Source organism: Haliaeetus albicilla, chromosome 2 (genome assembly GCF_947461875.1).
Source record: "Haliaeetus albicilla chromosome 2, bHalAlb1.1, whole genome shotgun sequence".
NCBI classification, from domain to species: domain Eukaryota; kingdom Metazoa; phylum Chordata; class Aves; order Accipitriformes; family Accipitridae; genus Haliaeetus; species Haliaeetus albicilla.
In genome coordinates, this window is record NC_091484.1 from 526,497 (window position 1) to 546,886 (window position 20,390).

The 20,390-nt window shown below is 39.6% G+C and overlaps 1 protein-coding gene and 1 long non-coding RNA gene across 3 annotated transcripts in view; one reads left to right on the top strand and one right to left on the bottom strand.

Annotated features, from left to right (window-relative positions):
• The window catches only part of LOC138688622 (uncharacterized), a 90,049-nt gene that overhangs the window by 15,953 nt on the left and 53,706 nt on the right, over positions 1-20,390 (bottom strand). Inside the window, exon 3 of the long non-coding RNA XR_011327514.1 lies at positions 7,850-8,001. This is a non-coding gene — a long non-coding RNA (uncharacterized lncRNA). The remainder of the gene's footprint in view (positions 1-7,849; positions 8,002-20,390) is intronic.
• Positions 531-19,978, top strand: LOC104311259 (protein-glutamine gamma-glutamyltransferase E). Of its 2 annotated transcripts, none has more exons than XM_069800489.1 (13): positions 531-624; positions 7,973-8,140; positions 8,450-8,692; positions 9,231-9,349; positions 9,841-9,969; positions 11,446-11,623; positions 11,788-11,923; positions 12,825-12,928; positions 13,402-13,647; positions 15,128-15,433; positions 17,171-17,328; positions 17,544-17,677; positions 19,592-19,978. In XM_069800489.1, exons 1-13 carry the CDS (start codon positions 618-620, stop codon positions 19,737-19,739), a joined length of 2,076 nt encoding a protein of 691 aa, XP_069656590.1. In that variant the 5' UTR covers positions 531-617; the 3' UTR covers positions 19,740-19,978. The 2 variants fall into 2 exon arrangements, with proteins under 2 accessions (XP_069656590.1, XP_009927341.1); XM_009929039.2 differs by lacking the exon at positions 531-624 and adding an exon at positions 5,985-6,079.

Below are 20,390 nucleotides of genomic sequence, written 5' to 3' on the forward strand. Positions count from 1 at the left end.
CATTATATTTACAGCATTAATACTATTAGTATAATTCACAGAGACTCTAAGGAGGGGCTGACATAAAGGCATTACTGTGGTGATCCCCCAAAAATGACTGATGAGGTAAATGAAAATTTGGGGTTTTTTTTCCAGACTTATGAGTACACTCATAGGGAGGGAACCCTATGAATTTTATTATGAATATATACTTTTATTGCATGAATACTCATCTGTGGATCATACTGGGAAAAGATACTAATTCATACTGACTCAAAAAATATCCCTTCCCGAGTGATGCATCATTGTATGTGAAATTCTGGATTCCAGGTATGCAATTAAATGCTGTACTTTTCTAAGCATCTCAGTCAACCCTCTGGATAAATAGCCTGAATTGCATAAGTGCAATGTGTTAAAACCCATGAGCTAATATATGGTCACTAGGAAGTTTACATGCCCACTGGTATGACTTACCTGCCTCACCCACCTAATGTGATTTATAATTGGTTTGAACATAAGGAGAGGCCTAAAGTTTTCTCTATAAATGCTGCCACACAACCAGAGCTTGAAGTCTTATCATACAGGCCTACAGTTGCTCACAGAAATACAAAGTCCAAGGCACAGAGGAGCAAGGAAGCATGGCTGGTAAGTAAAAAAAAAAAAAAAAAAAAAGGAGAAAAGGAAAAAAAAAAGAAAAAAAGTCTCTCTGTGCATAAGGAATGGGCAACTGAATTATGTACCATATGTTAGCTTTCTCTGTGGGGTTATGTTTTGTAAAGGGTTCTGAATTGTTGGAGTACACTACATTTTGAGATTATGAATAGGTTGTTTCAGCATTTTTCTTTCCTGAATTTTCCAAAAGACACGAACACAGAAAAGAAGATAATCCATCCTTTATCATGCTGGACTTAAATATTATAAAACTGCAAATAGAGCAGAAGTTACAGCAAACTGCAAACCATCTTTTAGCATGAAACTTAATGAATCAGAGAGTAGTTCAGGTAAGAATGAATCGTGTGTTAATGGGAATATTTGTGCCAAGAATAGAGTACAGGCTAGATTCCTTCCTGTAGATTCAGAGTCAGCAAACTGCAATACCATTTTAACTATCTGTTAAAACTGGTGTGAAAGGCAAAGGCACTTCAAAATACAGACAAAGCAAGCAGATGTACAGCAGTGAGGTCTTAGAAGGAAAGATACTAAATCAATACACTTTAGCAAGGTTGGCCATGTTCTCGCTTAGGCCTGACTTGCTGGGACCTCTGTAAAAATGTATAGTAAGGCCTGAGTGCAGATGACGCCACTTTACCTCTTCTAGGCATAGAGCTCATGCTGTGCTGGCTTTATGTGACGTAGGCTTGAAAAGCTCAGGAGATTAATAAAAAACAACCATCCATAGAGCAGAGGCTTGAGTGAAGAAATGACAGGCATTGTTTTCCCCTCATGGAGGTTAAAAGAGGCATGGTTACCCCATTCTCACAGTTTTAGGAGAACTGATTGCATGAACTCTTAGGACACAAGTGTTCCTCCATACAATATTATTTGAAATAATTCATGTTATTGACCTCATCTACTTGTGCTAGCATCCCTCAACAGCGTCTGCTGTTTGCCTGGCCTGATGGTGCTTAGTTAATGACTATCTCAATGCATCTGCTAAGTGTAATACCTTCTAAATGTTTACCTGTTTAAGAGCAGAACATAGGCTGGGAGGGAATCAGGTGCATATGCTGGGCATAAGGCTATTGACTCCCTCATAAATCTGCTCCACTGAGCAGAGCTTAAATAAATGGCAAAACACAATTTGATAGGTCAAGCTGAAAGATTGGACTGAGTAGAAAAATCCTTCTTTCTAACAAAAGAACTATACAGCGAAGTGGACAGTAAAAACCTTCATCTACAGCAATGGGGGAAAAAACCACAAACCAATTGTTTCTGCATTGTAACACTTCCTCTTAAGCAATGATTTGCCAATAATCTAGCCAAGACATTTTAGCAAGGTGATCCCTAAAAACTTCCTCTTTAAAAACTGTCATACACCATTCTGTCCTTCTAAACCACAATTTTCTCACTGCACAAAATGGAAGAAGCAATAGCAGCATTTAACAAACAAACTGGTATTTGCTGATCATGGTCAGCACTTGCTTGTGAAATACCCAGGGCCCAAGAAATATCCAAGCTCAAGTTCAGTTGGAGATGTCAAAAGTGCCCGGGGATGCTCTTCACAGTGCCATGCACAATTTTAATGTAAAAAACTGCGAGGATCTGTGTGTAGGTGTGTGTGCACATAACTGTTTTCACTACCTCTCTCTCTCTCCCCCGCTCTCCTCCTGCCCCCCTGACACACACATCTGCAAATACACACAATTTTTTCCCCAAAAGTTTTTATGCATGCATGGCCCAATCTCTAATGGATCTACTTGAACAGAAGCCAGAAGGTGGTATGTAAAGAAAAGGGAAAAGCACCTAAAAAGATCCTATAAATCTGATAACGTGATTTTTTTTTTAAGGGTTTTCGTAGTCTGCAGCACACCACTGCTACTAAGGATTCATCAATTTCTTTCACAGTCTCACACTCAAAATAATTGTCTCAGCTTTTGTCTGTCACTTTTAAGCTTCACTATCATTACAACTAAGGCATGAGTCACATGTGCAAGCATCTTGTTTGTGTATTAGAATTAAGAACACTTGCCCACAGAATGGGACAACGTGTTGGATTCTTAGATGAAATGAGCAGAGGGACATAGTGATGGGAGCTTGCAAAAAGGTATTCTTTGCGGATGAGTGTGCAGCGGTAGCTAGAAGTTAAAACTCACAAATAATGTCTTTACTCCATTCCAATGGAAGAGATGTGTGCATAAGTGGGAGAGGTAGGAAAATACATTTAAATATAATAGGCTCTAAATAACAGGTTGTGTGTGACTATGTGCGAGCTGTCTGGGGATCCTAGCATAGCTCATCCCAGTCTCTGCGCTGTCAGTTTGGCTTATGCCTGTGTACTGGTCCCATGGTGGTTTTTGAAGTTCACATATTAGTACATGTCACTACTATGTCACTGTCAGACTCCCTTCTGGAATGAGCTATCTCATCTGGAATGAGCCAGGATCCCAAGAGAAGATCTGAGCCCAGCTAACAGGGCAGCCTACTTTACACAGACAATATGGGAGCTGACACTGCCAAGTCTGGCTGCCTTTAAAGTCTGGCTGTTGGGAGAACTTCAGAAACTATTAGGAACTTCAGGAAGGCTTCAGGCTGCAGCGGGCTGCAGGCTTCCATTCAAAATGCCCCTGCTATTTGGGGCATTGTGAATGGAAGACGAAGACAGAAAACAAAAAATCTGTCTTGGACAACATATAGGGCCCAGAAGAGATCTCAGCCAAATGTTTTTCCATATGGACTTGACCAATCTACATCAGGGGGTTCTAGTCCTGAAGAGTGCTGATGCGAGTCAGTCCATAACATTGTTTTAGGGGCCCAGGACTCTCCCTAGTGTGGTTCACAAATACAGTATAGCTGTAGAAAAACACTTAACTTTCTGTATCTAGGATAGCAGGAGTGGGTTTTGCTGATGAAATTCCTTGCTTAATTATACAACAAGGGAATGCAAGGGGAAACAGAATAGCCCAAACTTCTCAAGGTTCTGAGGTGGTCCCCAGTGAGTCATGGCCATACAGTTGCAGCATGGTGCTTTAGGGGTAGGCAAGGAAGAGCTGCACTCAGAAAGAATAAAGGAGCAGATAGGCTATTCTGGGGACTGATTTCCCATCCTGACACAAAGGCACAATTAATCATAGGTGACATTTAATAGAATTCAAGTGTCATTGCAGATTCATGCAGAGTTGGTGGGGAAGAGAACAACAATGCAAAAAAGGAGAGAAAGTAATACTGAGGGGAATTAGTCTGTTACAAAAGATGTCCTTCATTGTTCAATGCTGAACTCTCCATCCTATATATTAATTTCTTTAACACAGTTACTGGAGTGAGGGAAGAAATCTGGGTATCACTCGAAAAGGATGTCATGAGTTATATGACTGAACCGGTTTGCAAAAGATGATTCTGATATAGCTTATGCTGGGTACATGATCAAAATACTAAGATGGCTTAGAGCTTTCCTTTTCTGAGATCCAAAAGAATCTTCTCTTGCTATCCACCAGAGTTTCAAGCACCTACCTGTGCAATCCTTACATTTACAGCCACCATACAAGCTCTGCAAATACTACTTGGCTTACAGGAAGCTGTCTGGGTCAGATGCATTCTGCTTGACTAGTATTCTGACTAGTGTTAATATTTCTCATTAATTCAACCCTCATTCTCAATCTTCACCTGTAACGTTTAATCCAAAGGTCCAGTATGTATCATTCATCCGTTTTACAAACAAAGCACGCAAGAGGCCTGCAAGGCAACGTAGCTAGAGCTGGGTATAAACACCAGAAGCTGATGCAATAGACGGAACGTGTTCTTCTTGCCATACTGTCTTCCAGAATAAATGGACTGTATCTGCTTTTTGGCACATGCTGTTTATAACTATACTATCATACCATCAAATACCAAAACCAATTATGCCATTGACCTATAGGACAATGATATTCAGCACACTATTGCTGTCACACAAAAAAAGGTGAAACGTGACCAAATAAGTATCAGCAGCTATTTGGTGAATAATCAATGACTTTTTTTTTTTTTCCTTTCAACAGTAACTAATCTTTCTATCAAAGAGAAATGGTTTGCTACATATCTAAGGATAGGCTGAAATCTTAAAGCAAATTTATTCTGAAAATTCTTAGTGTGTCATTTAAGAGAATTTAAAAGTATGGGTAGGAGAGTGTACCTTAACATCCAAAACCTCTAAAGTTTGGACTTAGCATTTTAAAATACAATTCTAAGAAATTTTAAATTTAAGAATTAAAGTCCTATCATTTTAAAAATCACAATTAGGCTTTGTGTGTGATAGAACTATGGTCCCTCTTATCATTGCATATTATTAATGAACAGAGATTCAAAGCAGCAGTCTGAATTATACACAGTTAAAAACTGTTCCTTCTAGTAACACTTTTTAATAGGAAATATGAAAAAAATATGTCTGTATAAGAAATGGGTTGGGCAAGTTCTGATTCTAGAATTTCCAAATGTGATCCAAACCTGAAAAAAGAACAACTTGGGCTTCTGAATACTAAGCCCAGCCAATTAAAACTCTGCATTTGAGAAGGTGTATAGCTGTGGCTAGTCCAGCTTAATGGGTATCACTCAGAGGCATCCTTAAGACTGCATTGAGTACATAAAATTTTACAGGTCGTTTCATAAAAGTATCAGAATTAGTCTTTCTTAACAGAAAGTGGAGCCGCCTGCAAAGCATAAGCAAAAATTACTCTCCTTGAAATTAAGCGAAAGATTTTTGTGCACAAATCGGCATTGCCAGTTGCATGTTCACAGATACCCTATCAAAAAAATAGTAGCGTACCAGTTGAAAACAATGATAGCTATTTTATCACAAGTCACACTGTACTTGCCTATCCTCTCCGTAGTGTGTCATGCAAATATGACATGGAGTGATTGTCTATTTAATGTTGTTAAACAGTAATTATGTGATAAATGAAAAATCAGTTCTTTAAATTTGGCCTGATTAAATCTGGGGCAGAGGCAATAGCTTGGTCATTGTTTTGCAATTACTACAATGCAGTGGAAACTAAAAAAGCAGCTCCAGGAAAACAATGCATTCACTGAATTAATTTAAAGAAAAAGTCACTGTAAATATTGCTCATGAAGTATTCCAAATTAAAAACAATGTGATGTGAGAAGGAGTTCTGCTATTCCCATAATTTTATCACTATAACAGAAAGAAAAGCAACTAAATGCTGAAATTCTTAGAAATTTAAATACATTAAGAAACTCTTAACAAATGGCCAGCCTGTTAAGCTGGGGAGCAAAGAAGGCTATTCAAGCTCCACCCCCACAGGAAATATTGCAAACAGGCAACTTTACACTTAGACTTTTAAAGAAGTGAAAGGCACCAGCCATTCCTTGACCAACAGAAGTAGAGAAGGCCATTCAGAGGAAAGCTCCAGAATCTGCTTATACAGGACGTATTGATCAGATATGGGCCAAGGTGAGCACGGGGGGAAGCCCCTTCTGTGGCGCTCTGTGTTATTTTCTTACATCCATACCTCATATTCAGTTCTGTAATGGACACTGAAAGATCACTACTTCTCTAAAGAGTTTTGATCCAAGAAAAAAAAGGAAGAGGAAATTCTTTCATCAAGAGTTAGGAGAAGAATTTTCACAGGAATTGCATTTTTTCACTTATTGTGCGCATAGGACAAGCAAGCTTATCAGAATGAGATTTGGGCAAACAGGCATATTATCTGATGTAAAAATGTTGTATTTTGCAAACAGGAAGGAAGGGAAAGCCTGCAGCTATTTGAAATTGTCAGACAAGTGCAAATGAGAGACTGATAAATCTGACATAAGAAAAAGAAGCAAAGCAGAACTTGAAGAAGGTATCATTGCAAAGGCTGAGGGAGGCTACAATGAGCAGAGAAGGTTGAAACCTGGAGTTAAGGCAGAGAGAATACCAAAATTTAGGGTTGGGGTTTTTTTTTGGTGGTTTGTTTGCTGCAGTGAGGTTTGGGGTTTTTTTTGCTTACATGCTGATATACATATGCAAATTGACCAGTTTAATAATTATTATAAATGGTCCCATGTTGCTTTTCCAACCTTGCCAGATAACTCCTGTCTTTCTAAAGAAAAATATCCCCCACCCCTCAGCTTGTTCTACAATAGATGTCCTACATTGCTAAGTTTCTGAAGATGTTTTTTTTTTAAAGTAGGTACGTTCCTGAAAAATCAAAGTATGTGCTGCTTGGCTCAATACTGTAAAAAAAGGTGTTCCCCCCATTTGAACTGTGACTACATTGCTAAGACTACTAATGGAGTTATTTCAAGGCTTGCCTAAACTTGATAAACTTAAGATCATGCTGCAAAAAAATCTTTACACTAATAAATCTGGTTGAACATGGGATAATGATTTTTTACTCAGTAATGGCACAGGACAGCTGTGTTCCACTACTACGGACTACACTCTTACTCTTTCCTATTCTCCCACTTGCAGGGGGGATGGAGAATAATAAAAATATTTTTTAAAAGCACATAGTGGCCTTAGGAAAAACAATAATCTCTTTTTTCTTCTGTACTTCTGCACTTCATTTAAACCATTGAGCTATCTTCTACTAGAGGATGCTCCATAGGCTCTGATGATGTCAGAGCCAAACCAATCTCAGATGCCTATTCTTTGGCCTCTGACTGAAGCCATAGTTCACATGCAAGAGCTTTCTGCAACATGTTATTTCGCATGGATTATTTTAGTAGTGTTCTCTTTCCAATTCTGCCATCTCTCCCACTGCCAAATGACAGCCCAGTGTCCATCAACATATTCTTGTTAGGTGCTTCCAACAGATAGCAGCTGTCAGTCGTATCAGAGGTACAGGACACATAAATGGGGCTAGAGATCACATGTCATGGTTTAAAATGCAGAAGTGTTTCTCAGCTCAATCAGGTTTCTTTATTTCTTACCCAGAGGCAGCAAGGCTGTGCTTCGGTTAGTATAACGCCATGTCTTGGAATGGATGGCACCTTGAAAGAATTACCTGAGTTCAGCCAGATTCTTTATCCAAGTAACTCACAAGTATTCAGTTCTCTCAGGGTTCTCTCCTCTTAAATGCCTTTCTGGTTTTTCTTTAGTACCAGATATATTACTCCTTCTATATTTATTTATGCAGATAATCTCTAACAGTCTATGCAAGGTGGAGTCTCTCTCAAAAAAAGCTCACAAATAAATGATTTCTATTTTTGGTGGAAACCTCACGTGGGTACTAGTTACCTGTAGAAAGCAACACGCAATTCTTGAGAGTGTGTCTGCTTCTTCCTCCTTATAAAGTGTGTCTGTGCTCCTTCCTCCTTGGATGTACCCTCAAGTTTTCTTGCACTTCTCACTTTTTCATAGCTGCAACGCAGCCAAGTACCAACTGGCACCTGAAAGAAAATGCAAGAGATCACCACACAAGTAAATTTTCTAGCAAAGAGTTGATTGTGAGGAGAGGACAGGCCTTCATTGTCACCTTCAATGGAACAGAACAGCCTGAGCAAAACTTAACATTCATCGCGGAAACAGGTATGGCTCCCAACTTCTTTCACAGAAAGAGTAATGCTGCCTTGTGACATTCTTTTGGGCTGATATGCTCTATAGGGCAGCAAGATAATACCTCAGAGCCAACACGCTGGGTCACATAGCCATGGAAGTGTTTGAGGTGTTTGTTGTATTACTCCCATCTCAGCTAGCAGTGATAGCTTCCTTCAGTTTCCAACATACGGCACAAATTCATCTGAGGGGAGGGTTACATCCCTGATGAGTTTGTTGACGACTAACCCTCTATTTCAGCAAGCTGAGGAAAAAAATGTTTTTTTTAATTTTCCTTAAAAGGTCCAAAACCCTCAAAGCTGGCTAAGACCCAGGCCACATTTGGTATCTCCAGCACAGTGAGCAAGGAGAGCTGGAGTGCAGTTCTACAGTCTACCAGTTCCAACTCTGTGAGCATCTCCATTTCCAGCCCACCTAATGCTGTCATTGGACGTTACAAGCTGAGTGTTCGAAGTACTTCAAGTGACAGCTCCTCTCCAGCAAGTCTTGGCACTTTTGTTTTGCTCTTTAACCCTTGGTCTTCAGGTATGAACATGTCAAATTTCCCCTGAAATAAGTAAGTTTCTTGTAACTTCATTAATATTTGCAGCTTCTCCATTTAATATGGGGGCTGAACATTCATGACATAATATATCTGTGAGAAAAGAAAAGACTTTAACAGTTTCTTAGGACCTTCTGGTACATAAAATCAGCTCTGTATCATGTACTTACTGCAGAACTCCCTGCCCTAAAATATTAAGTTCTGCTTTTGCCAGAGCTTCCCTACTTCTGCACAAGTTTAGAAGAGCGTGTCTGGTCTTTTGTAGAACCAAGAAAAGAGTCATATCTACCAGCTGCCATCTTGTCCCAGATTTGACAGTGTCATACCTCTGTCTTCACTCAGACACCCCCAACCCCTGTCTCTAGTTATAGGAAATCCTGAGTTTCACGATCTGTTTATAACAGCAAGAACAGCAAAGGGTGGATATCTGCAAGCATTCTTATTGACGGAGACTAAGGCTCCTGAGGTTTTGTTTTATTTTGCCTGCTGTGGTTGTACATACCTCTTGTTTTGGCTTTTCAGGTGATGATGTGTTCATGCCTAACAAGGCTGAGTGTGATGAATATGTGCTAGAAGAGTTTGGCATCATTTTTGCGGGCAATAAAAATCATATCAACAGCTTTGGATGGAACTTTGGCCAGGTAAATGCAGCACTGAAATGTCAGACAGTGTTGGGTGCTCTGGTTTTCACATGAACTGGGTGACCAGGGCTTGTTTGCTTTTTCCAGTTTATCACATATGCCTCTGAAGAGCAGGAGTCTGGTATTGAAATCAGAACTCATGCCAAGACCTGTTATACTGATTAATATGAGGATTTGTAATTGACTAGTCAGTGATATGACCTAGGACTCGGAGGTGCAGCCAGCAGAAACCTTAGTGTGTGCTGGGTAGTAAAGTACTGTAGCAATGCTGAGAGGCAAAGTCCTGGCCTTAAGTCCACAGATTCCAAGTTTTTAAAAGCTCTTTGAGTTCTAATCTTCACAGGTTGTTGAGGCTGCATTTTTATATGGTAATATAAAATCACTTCATTTAGTGATTTAAAAAAAATTAAACACTTATATGGCTTTACTTATCCCAATTTTTAGTAGAGTATTCTGTGTTTCCAAAACACTAACTTATTTCTATAATATAGTTTCAAGAAGATATTCTCAATATTTGCCTTTCCATGCTGGATCGAAGCTTAAACTATCGTCAGGATCCTGCCACAGATGTATCTCACCGAAATGACCCCAAATATCTGGGCCGTGTTCTCAGTGCAATGGTAAGCAACATGTTCAAAAAGTCCAAACTACTAACTGTTCTTTTAAAGTAGTCAGTGAAAGTAAGTATGAAGACACTCCTCAGAAAATTTTAGGCCACTGTTTGTATGCACCAGAAACATGGGCCAGAGAAACACCTAGGTGGTTGTCTGATCTGAGCCTGCTAGATTTATCTCATCTGTGGTATTTCTGATACTTATCACTTTGATACCCAGTAGTCAAACCGAAAGTATAAGACACAGGGTGGTATGTTGAAGGACCAGTCCCTTGGAGGTCTTTAGTCCAAACCTCCCATTTGAAGTGGAAGTACAGTGGTACTAGATCAGCTCAGCCATGGATTTGTCAGGCTGCCTTGAAAATCTCCAAGGATGCAGGTTTCATGGCCTCTCTGGGTGACCGGTCCAGAGCTGCACTACCCTCTTAGTGAGGAACTTTTCTCTTATGTCAAATACAGTTTTCCCAAGCTACAACTTTCTGCTGTTGCCTCTTGTTATATAACCTGCCAGAACAGAGAAAAGTTGGACTCTGACAACTTAGTCTGTTCCATTCGAGTAGTTGTAAGCTACTATGACATTCCCCTTATCCCCTTCTTAACCAGACTGAACTAGCCCAGTGCTCTCAACTTCTCCTTGAAGATTGTGTGTTCCACAGCCCCTGACCATCTTGGTAGCCCTCCCTCCTGGGCCCTCTTCAGTGTCTCAACATCCCCTTGAACTGAGGGACCCGAAACTGGAGACAGGACTCCTGGCACAGCCTCAGTAGGGATAATTAAAGTGGGTTAACAGCTTCCCTCAATCTCCTGGTCACACTTTTCCCAATGTAGCCTAGCGTGGGCTTTCAGTTTACGACAAGAGAGCACTGTTGGCTCAAATTCAATCTGGCATTTGCTGTAACTCCCAGACCCCTTTCAGATGGGCTGCCACTCAGCCAGCTGCTTCCCAGCCTGTACCAATGCATGGGGTTATTCTGCCCCAGGTTCTGAAATCTACACCTTTTCTTCCTGAACTTCACGAGTTTCTGTTGACACTGTACCCAAGATTTACCAGGTGACTGTGCCCCATTTGTTGTGTCAGCCACTTCCCCTAATTTAATGTAAATTTGCTGAGGGCTTACTACATCATGATCCAGGCACATTCTGAAAGCTTAGCTGCATGATATGCTTTGATCATGACATTCAATGATACAATGGTAAAGTTGCCACCTCACATCAGGAAGGTTCACTGAAAACTGGTGTTTGCCTTCTTGCCTGGTGCTACTGTACTTGGGTGGGAGAAATAGTGATTAAATGCTCTCCATTTCTTGAGAGGACACATATTTCATTCCCCTGAAAGGATAAGGCTTCTTCCTGAAGACCAGCTGCATGAAGCAGTGACTTCTGTCCACTAAAATGTCATTCAAGGCTTTTCTCCCCTACTGCTACTACATCTGTTGTAAACTCTTAATTTATCTCATCATAAATTTAGTGAATATTTTTACAGGTCAACGCCAATGATGACCAAGGGGTGCTACTAGGAAACTGGAGTGGAAATTATGACGGTGGGAAAAGTCCAAGCAGCTGGACTGGAAGTGGCGAAATCCTGCAAAACTGGAAGAAATCAGGATTCAAACCTGTTAGATATGGACAATGTTGGGTTTTTGCAGCAGTATTGACTACAGGTATGTTTTATGTCATGCACATAATGGACACTGCACAGATTCTGTTAAAAGAAGCACTAGTAATACTTCCTACATGGAAGTCTTTCAAGACATTAGTATGTTATATGAAACTTCATATTCCAGAAATACTGCTTTCTTACTATGGTTTTCTATTTGCTCTTTAGTGCTTAGATGTCTGGGGATTCCCACTCGTACAATTACAAACTTCAGCTCTGCCCATGATGCAGATGGAAATCTGCGTGTAGATGAGTTTTATGATGCGTCTGGAAATCATTTGGACAGGGCAGCTGACAGCATATGGTAAGGCTCTATGATATTTAACAGTAGGACCTATCAATGCCTATAGAGTCTTCAGGGGTAGAGTACAGATTCTAATGACAAATGCTTTGTTACCTTCTTAAAAATTGCCTTAAAAACAATTACACACACAGAGGATCAATAAAAAAATACTACAAAATAATACTAAAAAACTTGGTGTTTTCACTCTTTCTCAGTTAAACAGAGAACTGTGACATGACTTGCAACAGCTAATTGAAGCCAGGGCAGGCAAAGTTACAGTTACAATGCCACAGATGACTGCAAATTTGTGATATTACACTGGAAATATCAAACAGTGGGACTTGACTTATTTTGGAGCTATTCTTCAAAAACAGTTCATGTTAAACTTTAAAAGTTCAACAGAACCAGCTTCCCTGGTTTTTTTTTTCCATTGACATCATTTGCAGTGAAAATAATTTAATTACTGCCACTATTAAGCGTCAAATGCAATTCAAACAAGCTTGCATTCAGCAAAGAACAGGTGCAGTCCCTCACTTTTTGCCTTGTTTACTCCCCCGCTTGTTCTGGACCCCTTCTAAATATAAGTGATAAGTGTAACTGTAGCATTGTGCTGTAAGGAAAACAGCTAAAACTAAGGAAGTGCACATGCTCAGAACTTTCGGAGAAAAACAGGCTCAAGACATTTTATATAATTTTACAAATTTGCTTTCCCCCCTTGAACATTTATGTCTGTTCCACAATGCAATTTTCAGCTCCTATCTAGTTAATATAGTCAGGATCAGGGTGGAAGGGGTTAGTCTCAGATAAGAACCTATGCAAATTAAGGCATTTAACACATTTAACTAAGATGGCTGATTAATGGATGCGAACAGGAATTTAGAAACACATACTAGTAGTTTACTTTGTTCATTCTTGCACCTAGGAATTTCCATGTCTGGAATGAAAGCTGGTTTTCCCGCAGTGACTTGGGCCCCTCATACAGTGGATGGCAAGTTCTGGATGCAACTCCCCAAGAGGAAAGTGGAGGTACACAGATTTTATTTCAGGAATCATGTTGAAAAATCATAAAGTCAGTCACTTTCAGAGAGAGGAAAAAACAGTAAAACCGCCATAAAAGTAATTTCTTATCCTGCTCAGAAATAGAGTGGCAGAAGAAAATACTTTATCTATTGCATTAGAAAAGCCTCAGATAATCTGTGGATGCCAAGAAACAAACTAGACTTCTAGGAGCAGTTTTTTGCAGCAATTCCTATATTTCCAATGCAGGTATCCAGAGCTATTGAAAATCAAGAGATAATATAAAATACATCAAGTGTACCTTCAGAGTAAACACAAGATACATTAATGACTGGCCTGGTATGAGGGTCTATGTGGATGAAAGGGATAGAATGGGACAACAGCACTGGGCAAGTCTAGAGTCATTGATAAGTATCTGTCTAGTAATCTGCTTACTGTCAAAAAGTTGATTAGGTCTAAATTATTTTTTCTTGATGCCATAGGAATTTATCAATGTGGTCCTGCCTCACGGAACGCCATCAAAGAAGGAGATGTAGATCTGGACTATGACTGCCCATTTGTATTTGCAGAAGTAAATGCAGACTGCATGTACTGGAATTATGACCCCGCAACTGGAAAGAAAACATTAATGTTCTCTAAGTCTACTGTAATTGGCCAATTCATCAGCACAAAGGCAGTTGGTAGAGATGATCGTGTAGATGTTACCAATGATTATAAATATGAAGAAGGTAAACAAAACCACTGTTTCTTCTGGTTACATATCTGCTTCATTCCCAAACATATATAAACTTTAGGCTAGGAGTCTCTTAGTGGGCAATTTTGGGCATCTATAAGGTAGAAGCCAAATTTATACTCGGTTTATTCAGTTTTAACAGAAAGGGGAAGAGTAGGTAAAGAGTAAAAAATACTGCCTTGCCCTTTCTGATATGGAGCTGTTTCATGGGACCTAAATAAGGCAAGTTCAAATATCTCTGAGTAAAGCATTCACTGTTCGCTTGCCTATTACTAATGTGTACTGACTGCCTCTGCTTTGTGAGAATTAAGTTTACAGCCCAGTTATTTGACAGCAGGATGAAAGGCCTATTACAGAAACCTAAGCTAAATCAGCACTTAGGCCCAGGAAAAGCAACTCTGTGAAAGGGTCAAACAGCATGTAAACTTGTCAGACCTTTGTGTTTGATTGTGCAGAAAAAAAAATACAATCATGAACTGAATTTGCAAGTGCAAAGAACGAACACTGCTGTTGGAAATATGTATCAGAAGGGTGAAAAGCACGATAAAGCAGAGCCCAAATAACTTGCTTCCATTGTGTACTGGCTCTGGCTGGGATGGAGTTAATGTTCTTCATAGCTGACCCGCTTAAAGCATTCATAACACACCAACGTTTTGGGTATTACTGAACAGTACACGCAGAGTGTGGAGGCTTTCTCTCTTCCTCCCCGCTCCGTCCTCACCACAGTGAGTAGGCTGTGGGTGGGCAGTGGCTGCGAGTGGACTCAGCCAGGACAGCTGACCCCGACTGACCAGAGGTGTATGCCACGCCATATGACCTAGTGCTCAGCAGTAAAATCTCAGTGAAAGGCGGAGGAAACGGAGGGGGCATTTGTGGTTACGGCATTTGTATTCCCAAGCAACTGTTACGTGAGTTGAGGCCCTGCTTTCCAGGAAGTGGCTGGACACTGCCTGCCAATGTGGAGTAGTGCATGTATTCCTCTTTTTGCTTTGCTCATGCACAGTTTTTGCTTTTCCTGTTCAACTGTCATCATCTTGATCCATGAGCCTTCTCGCATTCCTTCTGTTTTCTCCCCATCCTGTGGGAATGGGGAGTGAGTGAGAGGCTGGGTGGACGTTAGGCTGCGAGCCGGAGTCAACCCACCACACACTGCCATCAGCCTTCCCTTGTATTAGGGGCCTTTTCTGTATTAGCAAATAAGAATTTACATTTCTAAATATTACAACCATAAAAGGGATAGAAATGGGAAGAGTGAGGAACTTTGGACTTAAGATTCTGTGTTACAAAAAAATGCTATTGGAGGGGCAGCGACATTACTGATTGCAGATCCAGAAAATTAGGTGTGGCTGTGGAAAACAGGCTCTGTTCTTCTGTAAGTACAGACACTATGTTCTGCTGGCTTGTCTCTAGCAGTCATGTAAAATAAGAGATGCACGTTAACTGTTGAGGATAATTTTCATGGTTCTCTCTGACAGGCTCTAAAAAGGAAAGAGATATTTTTAAAAAAGCCCGTAAGAAGCTGGGACTTGAGGATAAATTTGATCCCACAGCACCAACGCCACAGGAAATTGATCAAAAGCCTGACATCGCAGGGAAGTTCAAGGTGGCTGGCCCTTTAGAAGTTGGCAAAGATCTCAATCTAATTCTGGTTCTTGCAAACTTACAGTCTGATGCTAAGACTGTTCATGTAAATATGACTGCGTGGAGCACTGTGTACACTAGAAGACCAGTTCATGAGATCTGGAAGGACTCCATACCTGTCACTCTGTCTCCTAAGGAAGGTGATTTTTCAAATAACTTTTAATCGTAATTGTATAATTGTTTTATCAGTAAATGGGCATTGGAAGCTGGTCAACTTGGGGGAAAAAGCTCTAACAAACTGCAATCTTAAATTTATATGCAGAAAAGGCTGAAAAAATTACATTGCACTTATAAACATATTAAAAAGGCATGTTTCACACCATAATTTCCTTCAGTACTATTCACATTTTGGAAAATGCATCTCAGGAGTGATGCTGAGTAAACATGAAGTTTAATTTAACAAAATTTGCATAAAAAGATAAGGACAACATAAAAGCATAGAAATGAACTGAATGTGTTCTGGTCAATTATGAGGGGCCTTACTGAAAGGTAACAGGACATGGCTAACAGCAGAAACAAGAAACCTCATCCACTAGCATATTAGAATGGAATTAAAGTGTGAGGAATCAAAATAGCTGAAATAGCCCACTAAACTCCACAGAAAAGAAAGTTTGCATTGAAGAACCGTTGAGTAAAGGACCTCAGATTTTTTAAAATGGGTTTTTTTTCAGATGGAATTTGATAGCCTTATGGCAGAAATTCTCTACCTAAATATGAGTATTGTTGCAAAGATGAAATCAAGTTACCATTAAGAGCTTGGGATAATAGCTGTATCAGCATTTCTAAAGTGAAGGGAAAGATCATTGATTCACAACTGATACTATATTGTATTCATCTTAGGCTTCAAGTCACTAGTGAGAAGCAGAAATAATATTTCATTTCTTTACTATGTAATTTGACTTCTGGAGTTGGGATCTATCAGCTTCCTCTAAAGCATTAGGAATTGGACTCTTGGTGAAGACAGAGTTCATGTGCCTAATGGCCTTACAGTCATGCAGGCACCTTGTGGTCTTGTGCTCACACAGGCTGTGTTAAACCAGTGGCTGAATTTACAGTCAGCAGGGAGGTTCTTCCCCAGATCTGATGATGGGGACCACTTAAAGAGATTTTTGCCTTCTTCTGGAGGTATGCTCTGTTTGCTACGATTTGTAGTTAACAAATGTCTCGCTACTGGAGGAATCTAGGAAATTCACATTGCCTGCATTTTCTTGCTTACTTTTGTGGGACTTTGCATTGGTGACTTGTCATCTTTTCTTGTATTTTTCATCTGCTGTATACTGCTAGAAAGTACTTTGTGGCTTGCAGTGTTTGCATGCAGCATAGCTACTCTACAGTTCTTCTGAACTTTAAGTTTATTGTACGAATGGCCAAAACCGTGGAATTGCCTAGATTCAGAGACAGAGGAGATCCCTTCCCATCCAGTATTCTTTGATTTGAATTACAGCATGGAAACTACTGTAAAAACACATAATAAAAAGCAGATAGGGCTAGGAAAGATAAAAGAAATGTAAAGACGTCATTCAGCTCATCTCAGTATATCATGAGCAAATAGGACTGATGAGGCCTATCAAAGCATGTCCCATAATAAATGGAGCGGCACTGGTAAACTCCTTGAACTCCAGCTGTCTTATCTTTCAGTGCAATTGGGAGGAAAACAAGCCAGGCAATATGGTAGTAGGGAATGGAGGAGGGATAACATTGAAGAAATCACTCTTTCTCTCTATAGCAAACTGATAGATTTGCATGAATTGAGTTTGGCAGTGATGGCTGAAGGCCACTGTAGTCCCAGACACAGCATAGAAGGAAAATACTAATATTAGGTATGAAACTCTGTGGGCTTATAAAAGTGTGTATCAATTCTTTTTTTTTTCTTCCAGAGAAACAATTTCCCATTAAGATATCATATACTGAGTATCAACAGCAGTTAACTACAGACAACACGATCCAGGTAACAGCTTTATGTCATGTAGAAGGTGGGATTCAAGTGCTAGTGCAAAGAGACATCACCCTGGACAATCCTGCCATCGACATACAGGTAAATTTCTGTCCCTTTGCTCTAACTGCAGTGGCAGAGAAAGGGGAAAATGAGCTCTTTCTTACAAGCACTTTCTTCCCCAGAAGAGATGTTCTTCTCACATTCTGCCATGGTCCACCACAGCATCTCATAATATCTCCGCTTCTGATGACTCAGAAGGCTTGGATAGAAAGGAATACTGAGAACCTGGCCTTTCAAGCATTTTCTTTGCACAGGTACTTGGTGAAGCAAAAGTGAATAAAGAAGTGGATGTGGAAGTGATATTTACCAATCCTATTGATATGGAAGTGACGGACTGTGTGCTGCAGGTAGAAGGCAATGACCTGCTCAGAGGAGTCCTTGAGATAGCGTAAGTACAAGAAATGCCTCCTTCCTGCTATTAAAGATACATGAGTAAGAACATAGGCATGGATAACTTGGAACTGAACAGTCGGATGAGACAGCATTTTCTTTTTGCTGTAACTTGGGAGGCCAGTCAATGTAACATCTTGTAATGAAGCACACAGCTTTGAACCAGCTCTTCATCTAAGCTAGGCTTTGGCTCCATAGTTTGGGAAGTCAAGTAATTGCTGTCATAATTGGACAGAACTTGGACCCCACAGTTCCAGCAAAAAATACATGCTTACCCAGGCAGTACATTTTGCTGAGGCTATCTATGCTGCTACAGGCCAGACATGTTGAACCTTCTTGTTCTGATCAGAGGGCCAGCAACAGGATACACAACTGTTTCTGTCCATACTATACCCATATTATAGCATATATGAACCAGGATCTTTTTTTTCCACTGTATTAAATGGACTGCAGGTGCCAATCTGGGTGTTCAGCCTTCTAAACAATTTGCATTTACATCAAACAGACAGACATACAGGTAAAAAGCAGATGCATCAGTGTCCCAGCTTTGGGAACAAAAATGAACACAGATTGTTTAGACACAAGTTGTGATCTCAAAGGGTGGTACCTCTGAAAAGTGCAACCCCAAGTATGCTTCATGCACAGCTATTCCAGACACAATAAATCAACAGCTAAGGAGGACAGCTTTTAAAGACCAGACTAAACCATGACCAGCAGCTACTCCTTAGATGATTGAATTTACTTTACTAAGGCCTGGAACTTGAACACAGCTGAAATACATAAGGCAGGCAGGAGGAGAATAGGAAAAATAGTGAGTATTACAATAAAAGTTTGGTCTGGTTTGGGTTTTTTAATTAAAAAAAAAAAGTTTTTCAAAACAAGAACTACAGGCACACTGATTTTCAAGCTTTGCTTTCAGAACTCAACAAAATAATTATGTTAGATGTTTAATAAACAGAGCCAAGAAACTATTAGATGGTGTTGAGATGGTGAATGAGAAGACTGGAATAAAATAGGTTCTTTTTACTATAGATCCCAGGTTCCTATTTTTATGCTTTGATGATTTTTGTATCTTGTCTTGCTCTTTTTCCTTCAGTATTTCACAACAGAAACAGAAAGTTAAATTTTCAGACTGTTCCCTGCTTTGTACATATACAAAATTGCACACAAATTTTGACATATGCTAGCAAATGCAGTTATTTCTAAAAAATACCTGGGATACAGTTGTGTGCTCTTTAACTGAATACACACACAAACACAAGCAAACAAACATACATAGCAACTTAACATTGCCATTTGCACTTGAGCAACTAGGAATGGTCTATCCCATAAATTATAAGCTCTCCTGAGGGAATTTAGCAACCTCATGTTTTCTATCACATACAACTTTATCCTCAGGCAAGACAAGAAAGTATGACAGGGTGAGGCTGTTTGGGAAAACCATAAACATGAGTTTCCAAGAATTACAAAATATACTGGCTTAAAATATTTTAACTGCCATTCATAATTTCCTGCTGTGTAAACACTGAGGTTTTCTTGGTGCTATAATCTATTCTAATTCAGGAGTTTCTAGTAACATTCTTCATGATCTCAGATTATTCTTTTTTAATAATTCAGTGATGTTTCACACCCTCTTCTGCAATGAAGTTTTATGTCATGTGATACTAGTATGTCCCCCTTTGTGTGCTTATCTGGGTCACTGCATAATGTATTTGTGAGAGACCTTGATGCATGGGTTTGAGTATTTAAATACATATCAGATAGCCAAGTCCTGTATGGTCTTTGCATGGCCATCCTACACTGAACTGGTAGGGATTCTTACTTACGATGGGAGATGGTTAGTGAAGAAACTCAAGCATGATGCATAAGCCTGTTTACAGCTTATATTTTTCCCTTTGTTTCCTATTTTTAGCATACCACCACTGAAAGCCAGTGAGAAATCCAGTACAAAGTTTAAACTCATCCCTTTTGAGACGGGTCCCAAACATCTACTTGTTAATTTCTCCTGTGATAAATTTGCAGATATCAAGAACTTTAAGATGGTAAATGTGATTGACTAACATGAAGATGTACATGAATGGTCTGTGTGTGTATAAATTGAACAAAATATCATAAGAAATCTTGTATAAGAAAACAATGAGAAAATTAGCAAACCAAAACCTCACTTCCTGTGATAAGGGGTTACCAACATCATATCATTAAAATTTTACATTGTAATTTTAAATAAACTGAGGAATAGTTGATTCTTCATTTACTGTTGTGAGTGTCCACGTTATTAAAAAGAGCATCTTACCTTCTATTCAGAGACTGTTTGTTTGACTTTTGTCTGGTTTTCTTTGGAAATCATTCTTTCTGGCTCTAGATGTGTCTGCACAAACATTCATAAACTCATTTTTACACATTCAGAGCCTTATACAGTGGACTTTCAAAGTGGTGTTTCTCCTTACTGCAACCGTGATGACTAGAAAGTAGCCAGGATGAGTTGCACGACTTACGTCATTTAGCTTTGTCTGCTTTGCTGCAAAGTCTGTCCTGACATTTTTCCTTTTTTGGTAAATCATAGTGACCAAATGAGGCATAGGAAATGTTCAGAAGGAATTTGGGTGGTGTCCAATTTGAGAGCCATTTGACAAACACCTTGAGATAATTGCCCAGCTCAACATACATGGCATTTTTACATGCTGATATTTTGCACTTGCTGAAGGTCTTCT

Excerpts from the sequence above, each read along its gene's own strand:
- LOC104311259 (XM_009929039.2), top strand. Across the intron at positions 9,350-9,840 it reads TTGGATGGAACTTTGGCCAG|TTTCAAGAAGATATTCTCAA; the intron begins GTAAATGCAGCA and ends TCTATAATATAG. Across the intron at positions 17,678-19,591 it reads AGAGGAGTCCTTGAGATAGC|CATACCACCACTGAAAGCCA; the intron begins GTAAGTACAAGA and ends TCCTATTTTTAG.